The sequence below is a fragment of the Odocoileus virginianus genome, chromosome 11 (genome assembly GCF_023699985.2).
Source record: "Odocoileus virginianus isolate 20LAN1187 ecotype Illinois chromosome 11, Ovbor_1.2, whole genome shotgun sequence".
Classification (NCBI taxonomy): domain Eukaryota; kingdom Metazoa; phylum Chordata; class Mammalia; order Artiodactyla; family Cervidae; genus Odocoileus; species Odocoileus virginianus.
The window spans coordinates 32,300,379-32,328,029 of NC_069684.1; the positions used below are offsets into that span (position 1 = coordinate 32,300,379).

The 27,651-nt window shown below is 60.7% G+C and overlaps 3 protein-coding genes and 1 long non-coding RNA gene across 8 annotated transcripts in view; 2 read left to right on the forward strand and 2 right to left on the reverse strand.

Moving 5' to 3' along the window:
- Positions 1 to 3,296: 3,296 nt before the first annotated feature.
- On the forward strand, positions 3,297 to 4,691 carry HES3 (hes family bHLH transcription factor 3). Its single transcript, XM_070473744.1, has 3 exons — positions 3,297 to 3,388; positions 3,494 to 3,575; positions 3,998 to 4,691. The coding sequence occupies exons 1-3, from the start codon at positions 3,308 to 3,310 to the stop codon at positions 4,369 to 4,371; spliced, it is 537 nt and encodes a 178-aa protein (XP_070329845.1). The 5' UTR covers positions 3,297 to 3,307; the 3' UTR covers positions 4,372 to 4,691.
- Positions 4,692 to 6,279: 1,588 nt separating this feature from the next.
- Positions 6,280 to 18,082, reverse strand: GPR153 (G protein-coupled receptor 153). Of its 3 annotated transcripts, none has more exons than XM_020904475.2 (6): positions 17,584 to 18,075; positions 13,025 to 13,491; positions 12,284 to 12,713; positions 10,149 to 10,341; positions 9,374 to 9,561; positions 8,183 to 8,932 (listed from the first exon to the last, which is right to left on the reverse strand). In XM_020904475.2, the coding sequence occupies exons 2-6, from the start codon at positions 13,378 to 13,380 to the stop codon at positions 8,267 to 8,269; spliced, it is 1,833 nt and encodes a 610-aa protein (XP_020760134.2). In that variant the 5' UTR covers positions 13,381 to 13,491; positions 17,584 to 18,075; the 3' UTR covers positions 8,183 to 8,266. The 3 variants fall into 3 exon arrangements, with proteins under 3 accessions (XP_070330298.1, XP_020760134.2, XP_020760132.2); XM_020904473.2 differs by lacking the exon at positions 17,584 to 18,075 and adding an exon at positions 15,908 to 16,882; XM_070474197.1 differs by lacking the exon at positions 9,374 to 9,561 and having other exon boundaries at positions 6,280 to 8,932; positions 17,584 to 18,082.
- A 2,745-nt stretch (positions 18,083 to 20,827) lies between these two features.
- Positions 20,828 to 27,651, reverse strand: part of ACOT7 (acyl-CoA thioesterase 7) — a 99,129-nt gene continuing 92,305 nt past the window's right edge. For all 3 annotated transcript variants that reach the window (XM_070474199.1, XM_020904477.2, XM_020904476.2), the window contains exon 9: positions 20,828 to 21,213. In XM_070474199.1, coding sequence (XP_070330300.1) covers positions 21,115 to 21,213 — 99 coding nt within the window. In that variant the 3' untranslated portion in view covers positions 20,828 to 21,114. The remainder of the gene's footprint in view (positions 21,214 to 27,651) is intronic.
- LOC110144534 (uncharacterized) lies at positions 21,152 to 24,557 on the forward strand. Its single transcript, XR_011490327.1, has 3 exons — positions 21,152 to 21,239; positions 22,432 to 23,901; positions 24,027 to 24,557. It is a non-coding gene; the product is annotated as an uncharacterized lncRNA (long non-coding RNA).

Genomic DNA, 27,651 nt, shown 5'->3' on the forward strand with positions numbered 1-27,651 from the left:
CAATCCCTGCAGCGCTCTGCCTGGACTTGTGCTCTTTTCCAAGCCCCCTGGGAACCCCAGAGGCTAAAGACGGAAAGGGAGTCAGTGGCCTACATCCCGGCTTGCATAAGTCTGGTTTCTAAGTTGGTCTATGCCCTTGCCGGCAGCCCGAGGGCGCTTCGTTCTGCTTGCTCTCTGGGAACGAAGTGACAAAGTGAACCCGCTGCCTCTCCTTCTACCTGGGAAAAACGCCTCCCCCGCCTCTGCGCGCCCTCGGAGCCTGGCCTGCTTGAAGGTGTCTAGGATGCTCAGACGCAAAACTTGCAAACACACCTGCGGGTCCCTAGCCTGGGTCTCCGAGCAGCATCCCGATGGAGACTCCTGTCTTTCCCAGTGACCTTGCCAAATGCAAAAATCTGCCTTTAACTTAGTGGGGGAACCTGCTGTCAGAAGACAGAGCCTGAATTAGGGGTAAAGGGTGGCTAGGGTAAGGGTGGGTGAAAACACTCTGAAGACGGTGGGGGGGGGGGGGGAAGTAATATAGAATTTGCACGGAGATCTCCTTTCAGTCCTGAGTCCTGCGTGATCCTCAACCAGCTTAGGGCGAGCAAGGAGTCAAGGTTGGTGGCAAGGATGGTGGCAAGGAAGCCGCGCGAGGACCGGGGCAAGCCCAGAAAATGAGGGAGCGGAGTCAGCCTAGGTGGGGAGATGCCGGCCTGAGGACCTGCTGCGGGGGAGGGGGCGCAGCGGGCAGTGCTGGGGTAGGGGTGGGGAATGAGATGAGGGTAGAGGGCAGCCGAGGTGGAGGCCGGTTAAGCCGGCGGGGGCGGAGCTTGAGCACTCGAATTCCGCCTGGGCTGCCCCTGCCGGCTTTGCCTCCCGCAGCCAGAGCAGAACATTGCGAATTAGCGCATTTTGCGGTCAATTTTCCACTGCTTAAGAAACACTAAGCCACCACGTGAGCCGCCCCACCCAGCGCGGCCAGGCTCTTAAGGCACTGGCTCTAGAGGAGTGTTGGCCCTAGGAACTGCGGATGCCTGGGTGCAGGCAGGGGCGTCTCGTGGGCCCCTTTATTGCGGCCCTAACTCTGGAGAGGGGGCGGGCCCGCTTCCCCCGCTGCCGGCCGCGATTGCTGCGCGGAGGGCCATTGGTTTGCTAATACCGCCGGCGCTGAAAGGCGCGGGTGGCGGTTTATGGCGAGGGCTCGTAATTAGAGGACAAATTGCCCGGCTGCCCGCGCTCCTCCAGAGAGGCGCGGGGGTGAGGGGACCGCCTGAGCGAGGCGCGCGCCCACCTCCGTGCAGGGAGCGGGGGTGAGGGAGACCGCCGGAGCGAGGCGCGCGCCCGCCGGTGTGCAGATGTGCCGCAGCTGGAAGCCCGCGCGCAGCGGGGCGCCAGGAGTTTGGTCCCGAGGAGGCGGGCGCGGGTGCGGCTTTGTGGGGCCAGCACAATGCCCTTAACACTCGGCTGCCCCCTTTGTGCCCAGCCGCGCTTCCCGCCCCGAGGCGCCTTTGTATAGCGCCGCCACCGCCCTCACCCCACCCCCCCAAGCCCGAGCGAGCGCGCGGAAACCACTCGGGCCCAGCCGGCCCCGGCGCTTCAAAGCTGCCCGGCGCGTGCCAGCGCCCCCAGTCCAGCCGCGGTCCCGCGGACCGCCCGGGGCCCGGCCCGGTCCCGATCTGAATTAAGGGCCCTGCGGCCGGGGAGGAAGAACACTTCGGAGCCACGGTCACCAAGCTTCTGACTGAAAGGAGGGAGGGGAGCGATTCTCCACGCTGGTTGGCGCCTAGAAACGCCGCTGTCCGGCAGGGCCGGTCAATACCCCGAGAGGGGGTGGATGTCAAAGAGAATGCCCCGGCTCTAGGGAGCTGGGGGCCCACCAAGGACCCAGCAATTTCCCCTCCCCCTCACTGCAAAGGCCAGGTTGTAAAGTCATCCGCAGCAGGGCTCCTGTGCTGAACTTTTGGGTCCTTGTGACTTTCCCATCGCTCTTACAAGCAGCAGTAGGGGGCTGCATGTTCATGAACTGAGGCCAAGATAACGCAGCTGAGGAAGATGTGTAGGTTTGAATCCAGGGACACCCCCGAATGGACAATTCCCATCCCTCGCAGCTAGTGTAGTCCAGTTCCTGAAGCCCAAGCAGGGACTGCCCAGGAGTTTTGCTGGAGTGCCTAGCCGCTGCTGGCACAGGGCCTCCTCCCCTGAGCTCCTTGGGTCTTCAGCCTGAATAATGAAGAAGGGGTTGGCATCTTGAGCCTCCAGTGATGCGCTCCCTGGAGGCTCAGTGGTCTTCCCCATCCCCACCTCCCACTTGTTGGGACCCTGAGAAGGCTAAGGGGCAGGGGTGGGGGGAATAAATTCCAAGGCCTTCCCTGTAAGGGAACAGAGCCTGAGTCGTCCAGCCTGCAGACTCAGGACTGGGGGTAGGAGAAGCCAATCTGACTGCCCTGGCCTGAGGCTGCCTGCAGCTTGCCCCTCCCCAGCTTGAAGAGAGTGGTATAGGTCCTAATAGGGCCAGAGGGCCCCTAAGCCCAGACTGCACCCCAGCACAGTACCTCTCCCAGTCCTGAGGTCCCAGGTAAGAGGAGGCTGGCTGTGGCCCCGAGGGTGGGCTGCACGCTTTAATGGGACACATGTTGCTGTGTGGCCCCCGCAGGCCCGGCTTTCAGTGGCCACAGGCAGAAAATCGCTGTATTGTCCCAACATTAGGGAGACTAATGCGGCATCACCAGTGGCCAGAGCGTGAAGCCGGTGGAAAGGCCTCACGTTATCTTCATCAGGCCAGAGGAGGCCCGGTGCTCAGTCACCATCATTAGCAGGGCCTGCAGCCAGCTGGGCTCATGGACCTCCCCCAGTGGGCTTGTTGGTGAGGCCCAGAACCTAGGGAGATTGGGAGGGTACAGGGTTTGGAAGGCATGGGCATGGGAAGGAATCTCAGACTCAGGAAGAGGAGAGGATGAGAGGGATAAAGGAAAGACTGGAGGTGAGGCCTGGGCTAAGGGGAGAAAACGGGCAGAAGGAGGTGGGGAACTTGCCTGTTTGTCCCCCTCTCACCCCTCCCCCTCGGGGTTCCACTCATCCAGGAGCGCCTCATTGACATGTAAACAAGGGTTCCCTATAAAGGTGGTGCTGCCTCCAGTGGGCTCCGCTAGGACAACATGGGCACTCAGCCCGAGACCCAGGGCAGTTCTGGTGTCCCCACTGGCAACTTCCGCAAGGTCTGGGGTCCTGAGGGTTGTGGGGGTGAGGGGTAGGACAGAGGGTGCCGAGAGGGCCAAGGCTCTGCAGGGCATGTAATATTGCTCACCCACAGGTCTCCAAGCCGCTGATGGAGAAGAAGCGAAGGGCACGCATTAATGTGTCACTGGAGCAGCTCAAATCATTGCTAGAGAAACACTACTCGCACCAGGTGAGACCGGGGACACGGTGGAGGTGAGGGTTGGTGATACGATCCCCGGCCTCATTTGCTTGAACCCAGGCTGCGGCCCTGAGAACCCTCTCCATGGATCCGCAGATTCGGAAACGCAAGTTGGAGAAGGCGGACATACTGGAGCTGAGCGTCAAGTACATGAAAAGCCTTCAGAACTCGGTGCAAGGTAGAGGGAGGACCTGGGAGGATGGGGCAAGGGGCTGGAGAGGGAGGCTTGTGGGGTCAGGGCCATGGATTCTACAAGGCCAGATAAAGCAGAGATGAACAGAAAAGAACCGCTCAGGGCAGCTGAGTGAGGAGGTAATGCTGTAAGCGGGGAGGCAGCAAAAGCCTGGCTGGCTGCAGACTTGTAATCCGAGTGAGTGAAGGTCTGGACCCATGGGAGGGGGTGAGTTTCGGCCTCCCTCCCGTCCCTCCCCTCCCTCCCTCCCTAATCGTCCCTTTCTCCCCTCCCTCCTCTTCCATTCCTCCTCTCCCTCCTCTTCCCTCCCTCCCTTTCTCTTTCCTCTCTACATCTCTCCTTTCCTCCTCCCCTCCGTTATTCTCCCTTCCTTTCCACTTATCTCTCGTCCGCTGCCCTCCCCCCAGGGCTCTGGCCTGTCCCCAGCGGAGCCGAGTACCCGTCGGGCTTCCGCGGCTGTCTGCCCGGCGTTAGCCAGTTTCCGCGGCGCGGAGAGGAGGGAGGCGCCGGCCTGCACGGCCCGCTGGTGCACGAGCGCGCAGGCCGCAGCACCATGGACAGCGCCAGCCCCGGCCCGGAGGCACCCGCGCGGCGTGGCCCCTGCGCGCCCCCAGTTTGGGCCCCTGCTCCCGCCGCCGGCGGATCGCGGTCCCCGCCACCCCGGCGCCTCCTCTCTGGCGGTCTCCCCGGCGCCTCCACCAGCATCCCGGCGCCGCAGTCGACTTCCCGCCGCTTCGCGGAGAGCCCGGAGCCGGGGCTGCGCTTGTGGCGACCCTGGTGAGGCTCAGATGCGGCCTCGGACTCAAGGGGACCCTCGTCTGGCCTGAGGACGCAGAGACTGTTTTGAACGGCCGGGACCCCAGGCTAGGTTCTGATCCCAGAACGGGGTGACCGGGAGGGGGCCGCGTCTCTGCTAACTCGGGGAAATACACGAAACTATGATTGGACCGGGTTCTGAGCGTCTAGGCATAACCCCATCCCCGCCCCAGTTCTACCTACTCAGGCTGGACCCGCTTTCTGCTCCTCCCACCCTCTAGTGGGGCTGGGAGGAGGTGTCCTGGGCTAAGCCCCTTTCCCAGGGCCCTTGGCGGGCAGCCCGCCCTCTCCCCCGCCCCGCGGCCGCGCGGCGGTGGGAAGGTCGCCATCCGCAGCGGCCCAGAGCGGACCCCTCGCAGCGAGGAGAATCGCTGCCCCGCCCCGGCCCATTCAGCGGGCGGGGGACGCCCGGTTCCCACCGGCACAAAGCGACCCAGGCCCCGCCCCGCTAGCGAGGGGCCCCCAGCCCACCCCCACCCTAGACCCACTCGGCTTCCACGGATTCCCACCCTCTCCGCACGCGGCGCGGCCCACCCGCTGGCCCGCGCTCTGAAGTCGGTTCTCTCAGAAGCCCCCTCCTTAGAGGCCGCGCCTGGTGAGGTGCTGCGCCTACCGCCCCCGCCACCCGACGCCCTGCTCCGCCAGGCTCCTGGTAGGGAACCCCCGCACCGTCCTGCCAACTGGAGATATGCTAGGGCAGACTCCGGCTCCTCCCAGGGGGTAGTTCACTTATCCCCACTCGGGAAAGACCTCGGCCTCCCAGAGTCTCGGCCTTGGACCGCTGCCTCTAGGGAGCCCACCATCCTTGACAACCCTCGGAGCGCTGTGCGACGGTTAACGCGTCCGACAATGAAGTCATTGCTCTGCCCGGACTCTAGCCCGGGAGTCCCGGCCCTCAAAGGGCGGGCCGGGGGCGTGGATAAGAGGGATCCTGCGCTGAGACCAGGAAGAGATCGTGCACCTCCTCCCATCATTTTGAAATGAAGAATAAAGACAGTGCCAACCTGTGGAATGGGTATAAAGAGGCCATGAAGGTTCTAATTTCTCCCATGATGACGCCTACTTGGGTGAATCTGTTTGAAGTACAAACATCAACTTTGTATAAAACATTTCTTTTGGGGTTGCCCCTGCCTTGCCCTGTGCTAAACCCGTTCTGGTCAGACCGCGGAGAGAGGCGGCCTGGCTCCCCTACCTGACCCAGCCGGCTTTCTGGAGCCGGGGCGGGGGTCCCGCCGTGGTGGTCCTAGGGCGGCCTCTTGGGTCCCGCTTTTCTGCACTAATCCTGAGGGCCACCAGGTGGCGCTCTTACACCGCGGACCCAGGGGCGCGTCCTCTATATCCCAGCCCAGGTTGGTGGGCGGGTCAACCGGCACAATGAGTCCGCCTCCCCAGGCACGTCTCCCATCGCAGTGCCCCTGGCTTCCCCGATGGCTCAGATGGTAAAGAATCTGCCTGCAATGCAGGAAACCCAAGTTCGATCCCTGGCTTGGGAAGATCCCCTAGCGAATGGAATGGCAACCCACTCCACTATTCGTGCCTGGACAAACCATGGAGTAGCAGAGTCGGACATGACTGAGCTACTAACTCTTTCTCGCTCTAAGAACCAGCCTCACTGGGGTTAGGGGTCCCTGAAGCCATCCCTAGGCAGGCGCTGCCACTTGCACTCACAGGGCTTTGGAGCCCACCAGGCCGTTGCTCCTGGCCCGACTCACCTCCAGGATTTGCAGAGGAAAAAGTCAAGTCCGACCCAAAGGAAGGGCGCACTGGAGGAGGAATTCAGGACCCAGAGGGAGAGACGTTTAGGGGCAGCTGGCCAGCAGTGCTGTTAGATTCTAGGGAGGTGTTTCCATGAAACTGGCCTGGTATTGCCCAGTGCAAATTATATAGGAAGTTTTTATTGGAGTCTGTACAGAAGAGAAATGCTCAGTTGTCCAAAAAAAAAAAAAAAAGCTACAAACAGATCCCTGGCTCTGGGCTGGGTGGATTTGAAGACAAATCTCCCTCCCAGGTGAACCCAGGGTCAAGCTGCTCATCAAGGCAGCAAACAGGCCTGGAAGCTAGACAAAGTGAGAGAGGGGAGCCCCAGGCCCTGGGGGCCTCCACTTGGAGTTCTCCCTCCTCTTTAATTTTGTAAAATCCAGGCCTGGAGGGACTTGAGGGGACCAGGCTTCCCTGCAAGTATTGCCATTGGATGTGAGATACACAGAGTGAAAACTCAAGGTGGACAAATTGGTCAGCCTGATGCGGGGGGACGGGGGAGACAGCGGCTAACTGGTGACCTCTGCCCCCACATGACATGTCGATCCTTAAAGGCACAGCAGCGTTGGCGAGGCAGGCCTCCCATAGCTGAGGCTTGACTAGAACACTCTGATTTACTCACCTGTGGCTAGCTCCTCCCCCCAAGTTACCCCACAGCCATTGATTGAAGAGGCCTCTGAAGCTGAGACAGAGCTGGGTAGTCCTCCCCAGGTCTCTCTGGAGCTGGGACACTGTCTGAAGGGCGAGGAAGCGGATCGGCCCTCAGAGGGGCAGAGGCAGTGCTGCAATTCCAGATTGCAGAGCAGGAGGGAAGAGGGTGTAGGCCAGCTCCTCACAGGCCCCTGGAACCCACTCCAGACCTTCACAGGTAGGGGCCACTGCATGGAGGCAGGGGATGGGATGGGACCCTTTGCACACACCCCCATCCCTACAACCCAAGGTCCACGGGTATTCCTGGGCCTCTTCTTAGCCTGAGCCTAGGGTCTTCCTCCATGCAAAACCCAGCAGACATTCCCTGGGGGTCCATGGCCAAGCCCAGCTCTGCAAGAGGTGTGCCTAGCATGGACAGCAAGAGAGTCCTTACTCAGGGTGGAGGAAGACTCACCATGGACCAGACCTTACACCCAGAACCTGGGAGGACTCTAAGCCAAGATCCCTTTCTGGCCAGACATGCACAGGTTGGGGATGGGCACCGAGATAAGGTAGCCCACTCCTGCTTTGCTTCAGTTCTCTCCACCACATAACCCACAACCTTCACGGCAGGGGTCCCAGAGGTGGCTGATGTGGTGGGCACAAACAATGAAGGCAGAGTGATGAGGGAAGGGATGCTAATAGGGGTCAAGGTAAGTGTGGTGCCACTGGTGATGGTGCAAGTGTTGTGCTTGAGTTTGGCTGGGGAGAGTGCCCAAGGGGGCCAGGGACACTAAGCGTGGGAGGCCTCAGGCTTGGGGGCCACACTAGGTCACTGAAGACTGACCACCACAGGGGACCCTGGGAGGATCCTACACTACTTTCCCTCCCTGTCCACTCCGTGGCCAGGGTACACAGACCAGGAGACCTGTCCAAACAGTCCTGAGAGTTAACATGGTCACCTGCTCATCAGATGGGGAAAGCGAGGCAGAACAGGTCAGCAGGGAGACCTGCTCAGAGAACTTGGTTTGGGCTCTGAAGACCCCTGTGCTTAGAGACCCTCTGTACCCCACCCCCTGAGGTGTGACAATTACAGTGCAGAGTAGAAAGCCGGATGGAGTCTGGTGGCTCCTGCACGGCTGGGTTTTGTTCTGTTTGGCGGTGTCCCTCTCTGGGCAACCCACCATCACCATCACCCTAGCCCAGTTGCTCCGTGTGGAGCCCGCCTTTTCCCAGGCCCCAGCCTCACTCTGCCCCGGAGGTGCCCTGCCCAGAGGCTGGTCCGTAACCAGGGTGGTTGTCCGGGGGCGGGGGGGGGGGTCGTCCCTCCAGGCAATGGTCGCCCCGTCAAGGCTGGCACATGTCCGGGCAGCTTGCCCCAAGCCCAGCCCGGGCTAGGGTGGCATCTTTGGTGCTTTGGCCCCGTGGGCGGCCCAGCCCGCCTGGTGACTTGGGGGAGGCGCCGGCGGGCCCTAGGACGCGGAACCCAGCGAGTCCGAGTGCAGTGTGACGTAGCCCGACGACTCCGAGGGCGAGCTTAAGAAGCTGCTGGTGCTGCCCGCGCCCACAGCGCGCAGACCCCCGGGCTCGCCCCACGACGCGCTCAGGCCGGTCCGCAGGGTCCCGGGATGCATGTGTGCGGCCGGGAGAGGCCCGGGGCTCCTCTCCGCGCCGCCGCCAGGGGGCGCCACGTCCCCACCGGGCTGGGCGCGGTCGGGAGCAAGGGCGCAGGCGGGGAAAGGCCCTGGCTGGCCGGGCTGGCGGAGCAGGGACTGCGGCTCCCGCTCGAAGGCGGTCAGCGCGAAGGCGTCGGGCAGCAGCGAGGCGGAGGCGCAGCGAACGCCGGGCCCGGGGCGGTGGCAAGGGCTGCTGGGGGGCGAGCCGGGGGCGCGGCGCGGGCCGTCGTCCAGGGTCGGGGGGCGCAGCGACAGCAGGCTCTCGGCCGAGCGACGTCGCGGGCGGAAGGGGGGCGCGTCCTCTGAGAGGGCCAGCAGACTGCCGCGGCGCCGATCGGGCCCGCCTGGCATCACCAGGGCGGCCAGGTCCTCGCCAGAGCCCCAGCGCGGCAGGAACGTCGGCAGCGGGACGGCGGCCCACACGTCTGCGTCGTCGTGCGAGAAGCGTCGCGTAGGCGGGACCTGTGAGAATCGCGGGGTTATCGCCCATTACCCTCCTGGAAAATGGGGACCTAGCCTCCCCTCCCCGGGCAGAGTGGCCTGGAGTCGGGGATCACCAGGCCAGGGGCCCCTGGTTTGAAGCTGTGCGATTTGGGGCAACTGACGATCTCTCCAAATCTCAGTGTTGTCATCTGTAACTGGGGAGAAGTCCCCTTGAGTAGGGTGCTGAGCCCCAGGGAAATAACACAGGTGCCAGTTGAGCACCCTCCTAGCGCACAAGGGAACTGGGGCACAGGGGCTGGGGTGCCCTCCATGGACTCTGTGACCGGGGGCCAGCCCATTTTGGGAGGTGAAAGGCAACCCTGGGACAAGATGGGCTCCTACTCAGAGAAGAAAGGCCTTGGAGAGGTCAGGGTATCCCCCACATGCATATTCCGCGTCTCCAGCCCTGCCTGTCTCTACCTGCAGGTACTGCATCTTGTCCTCCTGCAAGGGCCTCAGAGGGTAGAACTGGGGCAGGCCCCCCTCCTCCAGGGTAGAGAGCTCATATTTGGCCATCCTGTCCAGGGCCACAAAGTCGCCCCCGTAGCTGTAATCCAGGGAGCGCTCCAGCACTAGGTCTGGGGGGACGCCACCTTCCAGGCTGGTATCTGCAGGGCAGGGCAGAAGTTTAGGGCCATGGAAACTTGGGGGGCTTCAGGAGTGAACCCCCAGGGACCCTTAGAGACACATGCAGGGCTGGTGGGCTGGCTAGCAGAAAAGGAGAAGGGTGGGGTGCTCTGTTCAAATCCTGACTCTGCCCCCTTTTAGTTGCGGGGCTGGGGAAGTCACAGAATCAGAGCCAGTTTCCTTCCTCTATGGGGATGGGAACTAAATAGACACAAGGCGTTGACACAACCTGGCAGGTGGCAGGGGCTCAGCCCAGGGTCACATTGTTACTGCTGGGGAGAGACAGGACTGGGTCCTCAGGAGCCCCTGGGGACAGTTCGCCAGGACCCCTAAAGTCAGAGACTCCAGGAAATATTCAGGCTGGAGTTCATAGCCACTCTGCTAACCGGAACATCTGATTAACTGAAACCCTAGTAGAGGAGCAAGCCAGGCAGAAGAATGCTCCATGGGACACTGGGCCCCTTAGGGGTTCAAGCACCTCTGGGGTAAATCAGGGAAACTGAAACCTGTCCTCCCACTGACCCCAGTGATCTCCCCCAGGCGCCACTCTCCTCAGGGCCTTCCTCACCATCATCCGAATCCTCATCATTGGCCATGAGGGCCATACACTTCTCCCAGACAGCCTTGAGATCAGCGCGGTAGCGGTCACAGGCCCAGAGGAAGACAGGCAGCAGCAGGGCCTGGGTCACCGAGCACCACAGCACACACAGTGCCATCCAGGGCGCCGAGGCGTCTGCCCGTAGGCTGCTGAAGCTCACCACCTGTGGGCACAGGGGTCGGCCTGGCACCCGGCAGGACCCCCATCACCCCGCTTCCCCTCCCAACCTCAGTTCTCCCATATGCAGGGCAGGTCTGACTGCCCACCCGCCACAGGAGGAGGCAGAGGAGGTGACAGAACTGCAGGCTCTTCTTGAGCAGGAAAGGGCCGGAGTGTGAAGGGAGAAGTCCATGCCCGCCCACCGACAGCTGCTCACTGCCAAGACGGACGGTCAGAAGACTGTGTGCGCACCAGGAAGCACTGGGTACGACCTCCCTCATTTCATCCGTGACCGCCCAAGGACGGGGAGTCAGGATTACCATCCCATTTTTGAGAGCCAGGTCTCCAATCTCCCAGATCAGAGACTTTCTACCATCCTCCTTGCTCCCTGGCTCATGATCTCCTTGGCCCTGCCTCTACTCTTGGGGTTGACCTCAGACCCAAGTGGGGAATCAAAGCAGTTTCTGAAGATCAGAGGGTCTAACCCCATGGCTTTTGTTTCATGGCCCAGGGGCCCCTCATTCCTCTGCTCCCAGGGGAGTTCACTCCTCCATTTAGAGTGACACTGAACCGTTCCCCTTTCAGAGACGAAGTGGGCATGATGCAGACATACACTGGTTCTTCCACGCGAGCTGTGTGACCTTCAGAATGATGCTAAACCTCTCTGGGGCCCAGTTTCTTCATCTGTGAAATGGGCTGAGAACATCTTGAGGCAAAGATTCCAGACACTGCACCAGCCCTGCAGCATCATGTGGGTTCCTTAAACAGTACTCCCATCTATTCATTACTGAAGAGAAGCTGGGGGGCCCTACCCCACTGCTATTCCCATCTGGCTCTGCAATTTCACACATGTGCCTTCCCTCTACCAGCAGAGGCCCCACTGCACACAGGAGGTCTCCACCTAAGGGGTACCAGACCCGTTAAGGGTGGGGCTCCACCCTGCCTATGAAGCTGCCACCCCCCTACCTGTCACCTGCTGAGGCTGGGGTCCTGCAGTGATGCCCTGCTCAGCTGCTAGGATGAAGCCTCTCTAGGGTCCTTGCCCCTCCACCTGTCCCTGTCCAGTTCTAGACCCTCTTCAGGGGCTGGGCTGGAACCTTATGTGTGGGAGGGCTTGGCTCCTGAGTCCAGACATCATTCTTGGGCTAGGCCTGGGGCACAGCCTCATAGACAGGAGCCCAGGCAGCCTCCGTGGACCTTGGACCCTACCTGGCAGGGTCTTCAGACCAGCCCTCACCTTGACTTCCTCAGCTGCTGGTGCGTGCTTGCTAAGTTGCTTCAGCTGTGTCCAGCTCTGTGACCCCATGGACCATAACCCGCCAGGATTCTGTGTCCACAGGTTTCTCCAGGCAAGAATACTGGAGCAGGTTGAAATGCCCTTCTCCAGGGGATCTTTCCAATCCAGGGATCAAACCCACATCTCTTACTTCTCCCACACTGGCAGGCAGGTTCTTTACCACTAGCACCACCTGAAAGCTTGTTTGGCCGCTGGGATCAAGTCCAACTCTCCAGCACACATTCAAGGCCTGTCCTGCCTCCCAATTCAGGACCAAAGCCAATTCTGCCGCACCACATTCCCCCTCTGTCCACCCTGGGACCTGGGCCCAAGAGGAAGCCTGTGAGCCCACCTTCCATACCCTCTGTATCAAGTGGATCTCACCCAGATCAGGGGTGGAAAGTCTCCTGCCGTGTGATGGAAAGACCCTGGTCTCTGCAGCCACCTAACGTGGGTTCAGTTCCCACCACAGCTGCCCTGACTGTATATTGGTCACTTGACCTATCTGAACTTCAGTTTCATAACTTATAAAGTAGGGGAGATGATGATGCCTCCTGAAAGGATCAGTGTGAGAAAGATTCAACTGCTAATGCCTGGAGCACCCAGCCCTACTCTGTCCCAGAGCCCATGTCCCCTCTCCGGGCTCCTACCACCCGCCAGGCTCACCCACCAGCACGGGGAAGCCCATGAGGCAGTCGTAGATGACCACGATGGTGGCCACCAGGCCAGTGATCTGCAGCGAGGTCCTGGCAGGCTCCGAGCCATCGATGGAGGAGCGGCGCTTGCCCTGCGCATCCTCCACCACGATAGTGGGCACGGTGAAGGCGCGGCGGTCTGCCCGGCGCCCCACCTGCACCACCAGTGTCTGGAAGAGGGCAATGGCCGTGCAGACGGCACCCATGGCCACACTGCCGCCCACCAGCAGCAGGAAGCAGACGCCAAAGCCCAGGCCGATCTCAGCCACGATGAAGCGGCAGCCGTGGGTGTAGAAGCGCTCACTCGTGTCATGCCAGCCAACGGCAGGCAGGGCCGACAGGATGAAGGACACCATCCAGATGCCCATGACCGTATGAACCGCCTGCTTCTTGGCGTTGCTCAGCCTGGCACAGGGCAGGGATAAGACAGAGAGGGACCTGGTGTCACTCACAGGGTCTCTCCCCAAGCCCTGAGGGTCCTCGACTGCCCTGGTCCCCAAGTACATCATCACATGTCCCTTTCCCCAAGCACTTCTCTACTGGGTACCTACACACCCACACACACCTACATGCACACACCCCTGCAGCCCTCAGTGTGACACAGGTGCCGCACCCCGCAGGGGGGCCCTGTCCCCACGCTGAGGCCACTGTGCGCTCAGGCACACATACCCGCCTAGGATGTTTGTGTGCACACAGGTACCTGCCCAAGAACTCACCTGTAGTTGACAGGCCAGCGGACCATCCACATGCGGTGGTAGGAGAGGGAGGTGACGGAGAAGCAGGTGGCCAGGGTGAGGGTGTAGAAGGTGGACACGAAGACCTTGCAGAGGCCCTCGTTCCACTCGTAGTCGGGGCGCTGGCGCCGCAGCTGCACCACGGCGTAGGTGGCGATGGGCACGGCCACGTTGAGCATGTGGGTGGCCGCCAGCATGCACAGCAGGAACTCTAGGGGCTTCCACTTCTTCTGCTTGGCCCCCACGCTGAGGATGCCCCAGGCGTTGGCCAGCAGCGAGAGCCCTCCGCACGCCAGCCAGCCCACCGCACTGCCAGGCAGCCGCCTCTCATCACTCATGGTGCAGACGGGAGCTGGCCGGTGGCTGGGACATCCTCTTCAAGCCGGGCCTCAGCTCAGCGCAGCAGTCCTCACACGTGGCGGCCCAGGGACACCGGGGACCACGAGCATCTGTGGGGGGCAGGGGCGGGCAACACAGGGCACTCAGTGACTCTCCCCTGGCTCCAGCAGCAGAGCTCTTGGGGCTCCTGGAAGTGGGAGAGAGAGGGGTCCTCTGATGCTCCATTATTTGTCTGGTCCTGGCGTGGGCGGGGCTGCTTTGCCTTCCTCTCTCTTCTCTGAAGCCTCCTGGCTCCTGGGCGGGGGGTGTATACAGTGGTGCTCAATCAATGCACATCCCCTCACTTCCATCTACTCCTGGTCAAGGTGCAGCATCTAGGCTTGCTTCCAGGTTGCGTGCATCCTCAGGGAAGCTGCCAGGCCAGGCCCAGGTGGGCCCTGTGCCATAGGCGTACCTGGCGTTGTCCCAGGACCAGCCCTCTCACCTTCACACTTCCCAGATCCACAGGCAGCCCACACGACGCTGCCCCAGTGCATGATGGGGGCCCTCAGCTTCATCCGTCCCACTTCATTTGGCCAATGAGGACAGGCCTGGAGGATGAGCCCCCTGAATCTCTGCATGAGGAAAGGATGATCTGGGGACCAGTTTCCTGCCCACTCTGGGAAAGCATGGCCTGCTTTTCCTGGGTCAGCCCCCAGCAGGCCTTCCATGGCTGGGCACACCCGGAAGGCCCTGGCAGAACCCCAGGCTGGGAGTCCCACCAAGCTCCAGCACACTAGCTGTGTGGCCCCACAAAACCTCACTCATATCCTCTGAAATGAGGATGATGATGCTTCCTCCAGGGGGCAGTTGGGTGGACAGACGCCTCATCTCTAAAGCCCAGGGCAGGCCAGGTCACAAACACAGTGGGTGCTCCAGACACCTTGAGTAACATAGGACTATAGCTGGCCACAGACCAGAACTTGGCCCCAAGGACAGCCGGTGCAAAGGATCCAGGGACACAAGACCCAGGCAGGAGGCACGTGTTGGGGAGCTCCCCCATCCTGCCAGAGAGCGAGAGGGTGACCCCCCCTTCTGGCCTGGCACCTCCCTGCACAGAACAGTGGCCAGTCGTCCGATATGAGGTCCACCATAGCAGACCACTCTGGCCACAGTCTGGAGCAGGCAGTGTGGAGAGAAGCACAGTGCGAAGTGCAGGCCTCCTGTGTACGCTGCCTACACTTGGCCCTTCTCACTCTCTAGCCTGTTTAATCTCAGTGGCTGCAATTCTCTTGTCCCCAACAGAGAAGATCCCCTGGAGAAGGGAATGGCTCCCCACTCCACTATTCTTGCCTGGAGAATCCCATGGACAGAGGAACCTGGTGGGCTACAGTCCACAGGGTCGCAGAGAGTTGGACATGACAGAGACTAACACTTTTAACACCTATGGGTGCCCCTGAACCAGACACAGCCACGTGATCCCCCAGGCACTGCTCCCAGCTTGCTTTGGACAGGCCATTGCAGGCCCCTGTACTCAGGAAAGGGGAAACACTTCCCAGCCCACTGCTGGGCACCCCTGCTCATGTTGTGCAGTGTGTGGCCTTGACCCCTGTGGACACCAAAGGACCTCTGAGTCCTATGAGTCTCACTCATCTCTGTGCCCCTGCTATGGGCCTGCCTGGGCCCCTGACCCAGATGAGAGTCTATTCCAGACCACACTAGTGCCCACTAATGGCCTTGAGGGGGGCTGGGGGACTTCTGGAGCCAGACAACTTCCCTCCCAAACATTAGGCTTCTACTTATACACCTGCTGTCCCTTCGTCACCCCAGACCCAGCATGGGAGGAGAGGTGGCCCCACTGGACCCTCCAGCAGTTGTTCAGGTGTCCAGCAATCCTCCTTGACCTCAGCATACAGAGGCCACTGGTGTGGGGTAAAGAGCTGTTAAGACTCCAACTCCAGCTCCCCAGCCAGTTACATGACTTAGCTGGGCGTCAGTTTTCTCATCTATAAGTGGACATGAGGTTATCTGTCCGGAGAAGCATGTGGGTAGCCAGGAAGTTATGCCAGAGAAAGTGCTCAGAATGGAGCCAGGCACATAGAAAGTGCTCAATAAATGCTGGCTGTGTAGATGTGTGTACTAAAGGCCTCCCTGCTCTCTGAGCTACAGCACCTCTCAAGGTCCAAGACATTGAGCTCAGAGGTGTATTTGAGCCTCAGACCTGCAGGCAGACACAAGGTAACCCCAACCAAAACCTGGGACAGTCCAGCTTTGGGGGTAATGAGGCCCCGGGGCTACCCTAATGGGTACCTTCATGGGGTCTGGCAGCCTACTCTGGGTCCAGAATGGGCAGAGTACACATGCTGCTGTGGGTCAGAGGCTTATGTTATCAAACAGAAGACCAGGTTCACCATGCGCCTGGGCTGGTGTCTATTTCTACTTGCACTGGGCTTCTGTGGCTGTCAAACTGGGAGGCCTTTCCTCAGATGCCCAAGCAGTCTGTCTGATTCCTGGGACCCTGGGCCCAGCCCAGCTCACGCTACCCACCTGTTGATTACTGGTGCAGAATGGTGGGGAAGATGCCACAGGCTGTCACTGGCACAACCCTTCATGGTGCCAGTTCTTCTGAGTCTAGCCTAACAGTGTCTCACTTCAGGGAAGGGTCCCAGGTGTGTGGGCAGGAGAATGTGCCCTACAGGGGACTTTCATCCTTCAAACAGGTGCCTTCCTCTCAATTCATATGCCCAGTGATCTTGTCTGAAGGACTTCCATTATCCCTGGTGGTCCAGTGGCTAAGACTCCGAGCTTCAAATGCAGGGGTCCCCAATCCCTGCAGATCAGGGAACTAGATCTGTAACTAAAACCTGGTACAGCCAAACAAATAAATAAATGTATATATATTTTAAAGATGGTTAAGCAGAGGTAAAACCATTTGCCTGAGTTCTTATGTGCCTGAGCCAGGATCCAAACTCTGTTTGACATCAAAATCCAGACTTCTTATACATTAAAATGCTTGGATACTTGGCTTTTTCTTGTTCCTTGAGCTGAGGTTGTCTTTCTGAGCCTCCTACCCAAGCAAGATGGGTCCTACTGTCCCAACAATACAGACGGGAACAGTGAGGCTCAGAGTCCAGGGCAACACTGGGGAGGAAGCCTGGACTCTGTGGACTCCTGAGCTGGTTGGTGGTCCTGGGATGGGGGAGGAATATCTCCGGGATGGGCTGGGGAGTGGACAGCACAGTCTCTAAATGCAGAGTGAGAGGGGTCTGGCTCTGCAGAAACCAGGAGACCCTCTTCTTCCAGACTGGTGACACCTTCTGCTCATTCACAGGGAGCAGGGCCAGACCCCAACACCCCGCATCACAGTTTCCGCAGCATTCCAGGACCGGACTTCTCCCTCTCTTGCATCTCAGGAGCCGCTCCCTGCCGTCCCCTCCCCCTAGGACACCGCTGGGCAGGCTGCAGGTGAGGCGGGCCTGGGACCCACCGGACTCCCTCCGCAGGGTCTGCGGGCGGGGCCCCGACGTGACGTCACAGCCGCGGGCCAATGAGGCCGCACGGCCCCAGGGCTCTATTGCGCAACAAAGAGAACCCTGAACTTGAAAGGATTCCCGGGCTCTGCTGCCGCCCCCAGGCTGCTCTCCGCCCGCGCTGCTGCCCATCGGTCCCGCAGGGCCCCTCTCGGCCGCCGCCCAGGGAGGAGCTCTCGGCGCGGAGCCTTCACATCTCCAACACGCCCCCCGCCCGCCACGCCCGCCCCCACCCCCCCCACCGCCGCGGTCCCCGCTCCTCTGTCCTCCGATCCCCCGCCCGACCTGGCGCTCGGTCCGACCCCAGCGGGGCCCCCGGCCCTGCCTAGCCCCGAGGGCGCGTCCGAGCGGCGGCCGGGAGCCGAACGCCGACGGGACTGCGGTCCCGGACGCCCCCCGAGCTTCTCTGGACAGGGGTGGGCCCGGGACTCTCAGATCGGCCATCCCCGCCCCCTGCAAGCAAGTCCCCCGGGGCGGCGCTTCCAGGCCCAGAGGGAGCGGCCGACCCCGGGGAAGTTACGCCGAAGGTCCCCAAGTTGGGGGTGCGAGGGCGGGGTGCGCAGACCTAAGAGGAGCCCACAGCCATCGGACAGGCCCTGTGACGGACAGACCGCGGACAGCCCCTCCCCGCCCGAAGTCCCCCCGCCTGGGTCGCATGCCCGGCCGCCTCCGGGCCAGGGCGGCGGCGCTTACCCTGCATTCGGGCGCCCGAGGCTCCAGTTCGCTGCTCCCGCCTCCGGCTCCGGCTGCGGCTCCCGCGCCCCCTGGCCGAGCGCGGGCCGCCGGGGGCCGCGAGGGCGGCCGGCGGCGGAGCGGCCCGCGGGCCGGGGCATCCTGGCGGCGGCCGCCCGTGGCCGGCGCGTTCCGCTCAACTCGACCCCGCCGCCCCTCCCTCCCCTCGCGCCGCCGCCACCGCGGCCGCGCTCGGATCCCGCCGCTCGGCTGGCTGCGCCCCGGCGGCCGGGGGCGGGGGGCGGAGCAGGGCGCATGCCTCCGCGGGCGCCTCCGCGCCGCCCCTCGGACCGCCCCGCCCCCGCCTCTCGGAGGCGCGGCCCGCTGAGTCTGTCTGTCGGTCCGCGAGTCTGTGGGTCCTCAGTCTCGCGTCGGCGGGGGCGCGCCCTCCGCATGCGAGCCTCCCGGCCGAAGCCCCCTAGGAAGGGCGGCGCCTCCAGCGAAGCATGGGCAAGCTTGGCCTCTTGCTGTCGTCTTGGGTCTGAACACACTCTGGACTCTGGACACGGCCTGCCAGCCGCCTGGGGGCCTGGGGCAGGAATGGACAGTGGGAACCTAGGGCCGGGAGTAGAGGGCTCAGGGACGGCTTCTCAAAGAAAGCTGGATCTAAGGTGAACTATAGGGGCGGAGCATGGAGAATACTTGGGGGGACCTGAGGACCAGCGGCCTCCAGAAATTAGGGAGTCGTTCCTGCGGGGAGTCCGGGCAGGGAGAAGTGAGGTTGGGTCAGCTAAAGGTTCAGACAGAGATTCGGGCCGGCGCGGAGGTTGGGGAGTGGCGGGGGCGGGGGGTCCACCATGGGAATAAGGGATCGTGTGAAGGGACCACTGGGCTGCCGGTTTTTAACCTCTCCTCCCATGGGCTCAGAAATGTTCTCTGAGAAGCTGAGACCAGACCACTCAGCTGGGAGGAGGCAGGAAGGGCGAGTCGGAGTCCCTGGCCCTCTCTTCTCCCTCCATCAGGAGCTCACCCTCCATTTAGCTAGCCGGGGCAGAGGCTGTCACCACTAGGCTAGGTGGGGAAATCCAGTAGTTGCCTTGATGGGGGTCTCTGGAGACCCAAGTCACGAGAGAGAGTGGCCGCTGGCATCCTGGCAACCTGGCCTCCCTTCCAGCCAGAGGATGCTGCCTGCCTCTTCTAGGAAGCCAGTGACCACATGCATCCTGGACAAGAGCCCTCCAGAGTCACTCCCAGGCATCACAGCATTGTCCTGCCACACATCTGGGAGGCATCCATGAGCGGGAAGCCCTGTGCCCAGAGGAAGGTAGGCATCTGCCCAGGACCAGAGTCAACCAAATGCAGTGAGGGCTGGCTGCGCCACCCCATAGCCTGGCTCCTGTGCCCACCTACACCGGCTCCACACCTGGAGACAGCTGGAGAGTTAGGAGCAGCTTTTAGGGGACCCAAAGGGAGCCTTAGGGTCAGTCTTGTGAGACACATTAAAGCTGTCTGAATAGCACAGTTCCACAATGAAACGGGGTTGGTGAGTGCGAGTCCTAGGCCATGGGCTCCCTGAGTGTGGCTTCTGGGTGATCAGGGCCCCTGTGAGCTCTCCGTGGACAGGCCAGCTCCCTGCCCATGTGGTCCTGGTGGTAAACAGACCAGCAGCAGTGGGAGGCTGACAGAGGGTAGCTGGTAGTCAAGTGTGGCATTTCTAAGGCCATCCAGAGCCTTGGGCCCGACTGCTGCCCAGCGGCAGAGGGCAGCATGCCCCATGCCTGTAGCCCCAAGTGCACCTCCACAGCTCACCACGGTCACCTGGACTGGTACCCCTGCCCCAGCTGGCTCTGGGGGCATGTGGGAGATGAGCTTCCCAGGGCTGCCTTGGGGAACCCCAGGACCGGGGTACTTGGGGCCTGGCATGACTGACTATGGCTTCTCAGGGCAAGGTTTGGCCAGCCTGCACAGGATGGTCTTGCTTGCCCTGCCATGCAGGCCGCCTCCTCCTCCCTCCCTGCCTCGGGCACCCAGGAAGCTGGCATGGGAGGTGGGGTATGGAGCTGGGGAGGCTGAGGCAGCCTTCAGGGGCTGGGTTGCTGTGGCCTCTTGTGGGTGTTCCCTCCCGATGCTCCCAGGCAGGAAACAAACCCGTCAGCCGGGACTGGGGCCGAGACGGATTCCGAAGGTCTTGGCGGGTGTTTCTGCACATCTGGAGCCGCATTCTCTCTCCTGGGCCCAAGGGAGCCCTGTGTGAGGCTGCGCCATTGACAACCAGTTTCATCTCTAGGCTTCAGGGATGAGCCTGGGTCAAGAACATTCTCACAGGCAGTGATGACCAGGAGTGCTGTTGGAAGGGACTTTCTCAGCTGTAGGTGGGTGGGTGGGGACCTGGACCCTGCAGTGGCCTCAGCCGCTTACCTGCCCTGAGGCTGCTGGACCAGACACGTGCACATGCACACACATGCAGCCTCCTCCCTCACACGTGCACACACGTGTTTGCAGAGACAGGGATTCCGATACAAGTGCATGCATGCACACAGGCTGACACACTGCCCCTCAGACCCCCATGCCACAAGCCTTCCCAGTAACCCCACTTGCCCGAGTGGCTGGGGGTTCCCCCTCAGGCACAGAGGCCCTGGCACTGGCTGGGGAGGCCCCCCTCCGGCAGAATCCCTGCCTCTTGCTCTGAGGTGTTCAAGCTGCCTCTGGTGAGGAGAGGCCAGGCCCAGGGCAGGGCAGCTGTGGTCAGTCTGGCTGAGTTTGGCTCTTTCTTTTTTAAAATATTTAACTTATTTGTCTGTACTGGGTCTTAGTTGCAACACGAGGGATCTTCAATCTTCATTGCGGCATGTGAGATCTAAGTCCCTGACCAGGGATTGAACCCCAGCCCTCTGCATTTGGGAGCGTCTTAACTACTAAACCACCAGAGAAGTCCCTGAGTTTGGCTCTTTCTACCAAAACTTGGTCCTCACAAGTGCCCCAGCCCCCATCAATGGGAAGGCACTGGATGGGGCCTCAGAGCCTGGAACCAAGGCCCCTGGGCTGGGGTGGGAAGGGAGGGAGGGGTGATCTCTCTGACCAGCAGGTCATCAGGCAAACGCAAGTGGGCCCTAGGGCAGGTCCAGGTCCAAGCACCCAGAGGAGTGAGGGGCAGGAGGGTGGCCCCCAGGAAGGTAGAGGAGCCCACTAGGCCCCTGGGTGACCCCCAGATCCCACACCCAGGGAGAGCGCAACCCCCCAAGACACACGACCACCCAGACCAAGGTCCAGCCAAACAGTAGCTTTATTAGTGAAGCTGAACTCTACATACGGTACGTGTGTGCCCAGGTCACCCCAGGGTTTCCAGGGACTGCGCGGGCATTGGGACAATACTGTGTAGCATTTACACTGGGGTGATATAAATAAAGCTTTGGTGTAGAGGTTTTCGGGAGAGGTTAACACTGTGAGACGAACACTTCACACAACCCCAGTTGTCAGCGTGAACTGGGTTTTTGGCCGGGGGGTAACTTCTAATGATGCGGCGCTGGGGTCTGTTCCAGGCCGGAGGGGCGTCTAGGCCTGAGTCTCCGCCTGGCCCTGCCGCTTCGCCTTCATCTGCAGGTACCGCCCTTTGCCTTCCTCGAAGCGCTTCTTCTCGTCCTCAGTCTCGGGCTATGGACACACAGAGGAGCAGGCAGGTTAGAGAACCAGGGAACGTGGGCACCACCCCCGGAGGGCAGAGAAGCCGCGCCAGGCCCATCTTCCTGCAGCCCGTGGGGCAGAGGCCCCACATTACTTTCCACAGCAGGCGGAATGCTGAGCCCAGGGCCTTCATGAGAATGAACTTTAGCTGAAAATGCAGTTGATAATGAACCTGGAAGAGGGGCCAAAGGGGGACCCTGTGTTTGCACTCCCAGTGAATGCCAGCTACTCTTGGTCTCTGCCCCAAAGGGAAGTGGGGACAAACACCGTGCTGACTGTGTGACCTTGAGAAGGCCACTTTATTCACTGGCCACTTTACCAGGAGCAAGTGACCACTTTGTGGGCAGTCACCCCTGGCCAGCACAGAGGCCTAGGAAGTGGCACCTGGTGTCCACCTCACCTCTTCTCTGTAAAACCTAAGAAGCCAGGTCCTCAAGTGACCAGAGACTTGGCCAAAGGCCATGTTTCGCCCAGGACCATCCTCGCTCATGCCTGCTGATCAGTATGACAATGAATGGACCCCCTTTCACTCTTGAGGTTGGCCTGACCCAGTCACTAAGTGCTGTGGCCCCAGAGGTCACAGCAGCAGCACCATTGGTCACTTAAAAGGCCCCATCTGTCCCACCACAGAGTTCTTTCTCACCGCCCAGGGGTCAGGGATTCAGGCTTAAAGAGCTCTGCTAATTCCTCTGGACAACACTGCCTTGCGACACTCCGAGGGTGTCTGAAAGCCAAAGAAACGGGGCAGGCGCCCTTCAGCTACAATGACACCAAGCCCCAGCAGCTATTTTTAGGCCCAAGGGTTTTACAGGCAAATGGTATATTGACAAAAGAGAGAACAATCAGCCAGAGGACAGAATGTCAGGTTATACCCAACACTCCCTCCCTTTCAGCCTTCTCAGAAATGGTTCTCTAAATGTCACCAGGTGTGAACTATCAGAACCTCACGGCTTGGAGCCAACAGAACACCCGGGCATCTGAAGCACTAGATTGTGCTTCTTAGAGTGGTTCTGGTCCCCGACTGAAGACTCTCGGGGCACACGTGGAAAACGCTGACTTTTCCAAGATACTTTATTGAAGGCCGGCTCTGGTTTCATCTCTGGCTGACTTTTTAAAAAATGAAACTTGACGCTATGCTATTTGACCTAAAACAGCCCAGGAAAATAGAATGTTCTATCTCCATTTTAGCAGGAAATTCTAAGTCGGTGGGGGCACAAGTACTTCGGGCCCCAAGTACTCCAGCCCCTGCTGAAGGCACCCCATGAAGACAAGGCCACATCCTGCTGAGCCCAACCCAAGGCTCCTGCGTACATGCAGGTAAAAGGTGCAAGATTGGAGCTTCTCAAATGTGCATGTACAAGTCACTGAGGATCTTGTAAGTGTAGATTCTGTGTCTGCAGTGGGTCCGGGGCTAGGACCCATTTCTAACACATGTCGGGCGATGCAAGGCAGCTTGCCCATGGAGCACTGTAGGTAGAAGGACCCTGGTCCCTCTCCATGTCCATCCCTGTTCTAAATGAAAGTGAATGTCTGACTCTTTGTGACTCTATGGACTGTAGCCTGCCAGGCTCCTCTGTCCAAGGGATTCTCCAGGCAAGAATATTGGAGTGGGTTGCCATGCCCTCCTCCTAAGGATCTTCCTGACCCAGGGATCAAACTCAGGTCTCCGTCATTGTAGGCACAGCCAAAGTGGCCAAGAATGCAAGGTCAAGGCCATCAGGCTAAGACAGTAGGGACTTTTTCCTCTCCCACCTCTGTATGGGACTTGCCTGGCATGGTTGACCTGTGGCTCCCATCCATGATAGAAAACCCACTGGATTGTACATTTACATGGGCGACCACACAGCACATAATAATATCTCAAAACCACTGCAGAGGTGTGAGTGCCATCCTAGTTTACAGAAAGTCAAAGGGAAGGTTCAGCGTGGCGGGCCCCCACCCAAATCCGTGAACCCGAGGGAGGCAACAGGGCAGAGGTGATGTTCACGGAACTAAATCAGGGCTGGATGCACACGCTCCCATGAACACACCGAGCACCTTCCATGGCCCAGCTCGTGAGAGTCTGTGTAACCACCCAGGAGGCGTCCAGGGTTATCACGCCCCCCTCCTATGAGGAGGTGGGGCAGAGGCTGAGTGACCTGCCCAAGCGACAGCCTGTAAGAGGCAGAGCCACAGTCTGAGCTGCTGCCATCCCCTAGGCCAGCTTGTGCTGACAGGCTCTCAGGGGTGGGGCTGTTGGTGGGCAGCAGGGCACATGGTGGCCCTCCAGCATCACCCTGGTGAACATCCAGAATGAATCTGGAGCCCACCTGAGTACGCAGGGCCCCAGCCTCTACAGCCTTCTGCAGCCAGGAGGGGACAGGTCAGGGACAGGGGCAGATTCCCCTTCCTGTCCTGGCACCAGGCGCCTCCCGAGGAGGCAAAGAGACGGATGCTGCACCTTCCCTTCCCACCAGGTCCCAACGCACCCTCAAGGGCGAGGGGGTGCTCACGTGGCCCTGATGTGCGGCTGTGACAAGCCTGGCCCTCCGGCCCTCCATCAGGTTCCCCCAAACGACTGCTACTACCCCACTCCCAGAAGTGTCTAGACATGTGCACTGAAGGTTCCGGACGCTTCTCTCAGTGCACGACCCCAGGAGGGCAGAAGCCCAGGTGCAGGTATAAGACCTGGGCAATTCTGGTGTCCGCCCGGTAGGGAGTGGGGAGGAGCCAGAGCCTTGGGCCCGGCACCAGGCCCCAAGGTTGCTGTTCCGAGCGAGTCCCTGACGTTCAATATTCCGCAGCTAATTCATCAGCCAGGATCTGCCCTCAGACAGACCTCCTGCCGCCTGATGATGGATGTGCGGGCAGCGGGCCGGCTGCAGAGCGCGGCCAAACCCTGTTCAGCCTGGGAACAAGGAGCTGGCGAGGGCTCACCCCTCACCTTGTCTTCGGGGGCGGCAGCCTGTGTGGGGAGCTCTTGGGCTCTGTGGATTCAGTGCTGCCACCCCACATGCTGATGGCCCTTTCCTGCCCACCTGCCCCGGGAGGTGTTATAAAGACACCTCAGGGCTGGGGAGAGGTATGTGGGGGCAGAACAGAGCCAGGGGTGAGCAACTCTGCTCTCGGTGGAGGCAGGGTCCCACCCGGCCGGCTGCTGGACGCTCAGCCTCCCCAGGGCTGTGAGCTCGGATAAACAGCTCTCCCAGCCAAGTGACTAAGAGGGGCCACCACTTCCCTGCTGGGCGCGGAGCTGGCAGAACTAGACAGATGGCTCCCCGCACGCGGCCCCACCCACGGCCCAGCTGCCGCTGCCTCCTTGCAGCCGTCTCCCTCCATCCGGCAAAGTAAATAAATACATAAGTTGTTGGCTGTTGCTGTTTTTAATGGGGGGTTGGAGGTGACGGGGAGAAGGACAAAGTTCCTCCGTGGGAACCATACTTCCTCTCAAGGGCCTAAAGCTGTTGGCAGGAACTACCAATCCCTGCAGGCTGCCCATCCCCCAGTCTGGGGGCGAGGGCTTCCTGTGCATTTGAAAAAGCACAGGTGACAGCAAAGGCGCCCACTGGAAGCTCAGGGTGCGGTGATCCCCGTTTGCCTGCCTGGTGGAAGAGACAGTGTGCACTGAAGGCTCTGGACGCTTCTCTCGGTGCCGGGTAGACATTGGAATTGACCAGGTCTGGTACCTGCACCTGGGCCTCTGCCCTCCTCGGAGGGGTGCCAAGGACCATGGGGTCACTGGGACCTGCCATGTGGCCAGGCGGCCTCCAGGATGCTCCCGGGGTCAGCTGCGAACCAGGAGTCTCCAGGAGGTGACGTGGTGAAGGGTCTCCTGTGGGGCCAGTGTAGGCCACTCTCCACACACAGCAGTTACACTGGGTGTGTGAGCACGTGTGCGCTCATCAGCACACTCATGAACTCCTGTCATCATGAACAGCCTCAGAGACGAAGTGTACTCCTGTTTGCCAATGCAGAGCCGACGCCCTGGGAGGAGGGCAGTTGGCCCTGGGGGTTAACTTAAGGCAGCTGGATCTTTGGAAGGGCATAGTCAGGCCCAGGGACACGGGTGGGGGTGGGGTCCCCAGGCATGGGCCCCCTCTGCTGGGGGCGCCCTGCTGGCTCCCGCCTGCTGGCTCTGGGCCTCCGATGTTCATCTTTCCCTCCTCCCGCCAGCACTGTCTCCCGGGCTCCTTTCCACTGGTGGGGAAGCCTGTGGCTTTCAGAGCCTAACAGTGCAAACCAAATGTTTTCCATTTTGCATTCTCTGTGCTTCAAGAACACACATTTGGAACTTGGCAGAGAGGGTGAGTGACTAAGTTCCACCCTCAGTAAAATCAAGAGCTTGTCCTTTTTGTAATTAATGAATGTCTGGTGCAAAGAGGGTTTCCAGTGGTAATAGAACAACTTCCTGTGAGCCTGAGGGACGCAGACCTTCTTAATTAGGAAGCCATGCAGCACAGCCTCTCCAGCCTTCATAACAGGAGACGAAAGGGATCTTGGGACAATCACCAGGCAATTAAGATATCGTCTGATGACCGGGGCCACTCAGCATGGTGTGGCCAGGGGCACTGGCGAGCTGCCCACAGACGGCTGTGTCCCCCGGCTGGGCCCACAGACCCTGACCCGGGTGGGGATGGGCTGGGCACCGGGAAGCCACAGTCCGCGGTCTGGTGTCTAGTTCCTAGGGGCCGCAGGCTGGACTGAGCAGCTACTGCGCCAGGCTCAGCACCGCAGCCCCCAGCACACAGCATCACAGCCTCCAATGACACAGCCAATGTGGAGAGTCGTAAACACCCTCACTGGGGGTTCCCCTCACTCTGCAGCACTGGCTCCGCTCCTCAAATAACTGCCCTCCTGTGCGACCACGAAGTTCACCTGCAGAAGGGTCAACAGGTGGCCAGGAGAGGCAGGGAACACAGGTGCTGCCAGGCAGGAGGCAGGAGGGTGCCACCCCCACAGGAGAGGGGGCTCGGGACCTGCTCGCAGCGCTGGCCCTCGGCCCGGGTGTGCTGACACGCCGACCCCTCCTCACTGCCTTTTGCCGAGCCCTTCCCACGGGCTGGGCCCGGGCCAGGAGCTGCGCTCTCACTGCCAGCCTTTGCCCTGTGTGCACTGTGTCAGCATCTTTCCCGCCGTCTGTCTGAGGCCACACGGTGCCCGGAACACAGTGGGGTCCCGGAAGCATCTGCTGAGTGAATGAACAAGCAAACCAATGAAGATCAAAGCAAGAAAGTCTGAATTCCAAACTGACGTGACTCTGTGTTAAAGATCAGAACTGACTCAATGGGCAAGTTTGAGCAAACTCTGGGAGATGGTGAAGGACAGGGAAGCCTGGCGTGCTGCAGTCCATGGAGTGGCAGAGAGTCGGACACGACTGAGTGACTGAACTACGATTCAGAACTGAGGATTCTGCTCAGAGGACACATTTAGGCATCCTCCACCTCGAGCAGCTCCATAAGGCTAGGACCACTGAGGGGCTCGATAGGGGCCTGTGCTGGTGACAGGAGGCACGAGTGGGGTGTCCAGTACACCTGGGCATGGACAACGCCCCCAAAGCATCTCCACTCCTGCAGGCAGGGCTGGCATGCTACTCTCTGATTCTGTGCGCACCTACCAGTGAGTGGGGAGGCCCTTCTGCACCCTTCCTACCCCTGGGGGGTTCCAGGGTCTTTTCGTCCTTGTATCTCTGAGCACCCAGGAAGGGGCCACCTTGGCCAAGGGGTTCAAGGTCTGCTCCATGTCGACTTCATGTCAAAGTCACGTCTCATCGCTGGCACCGTGGTCTGGGTGGGTGCGGATAACCATCCCCACCCAACACCGAGTGAGGAGGTGGGTTGGCACTGTGTGAATTCAGTGCTCAGTTCCCGCTGTGGGCCCAGAGCACACCCCAACACCAGCCCCATCCTGGAACAGGGAACAGCCTCACGGGCACCCAGGCCTTGGGAGCCAGTCCTCAGGAAACCTGTATGGTGACTGGCCCTGGATGGGGCCCTGAGGTTTGGCCGTGATGGAAGGAGGAAGCACCTACAGCTGAGAAAGTGCAGAGCTCACATTTCACCGCTTCTTGGTGGAGCCCCGCCAGCTATGAGCCCGCCCCTTCAAGAAAGAGGGAAGGCCAGTGGCCTCCTCAATTTCCTCCCTGCCTCCTGTTTTCATCCTGATTTGTCATTTCAGTGCTGGCAACGGAGGCCCCGGGTCCAGGCCCTGTCTTCCACCTGTCAGCAGTTCCTGGTAGACCAGGAGGGGACGGTCTACAAGCAGCGGCCAAGACCCCCGCATCACAGGTTGCTCTGAGGTTTGGGTTTTCTGGAAGCCAAGCAAACCGGCTTTGAAAAGACCCTGCTCCATGACCCCAATGTGACGTGGCCATGCTTCTCAGCTCACCGGGGAAAACAAATGATCCTTTTCCAAATGACCCACAAAGCAGTT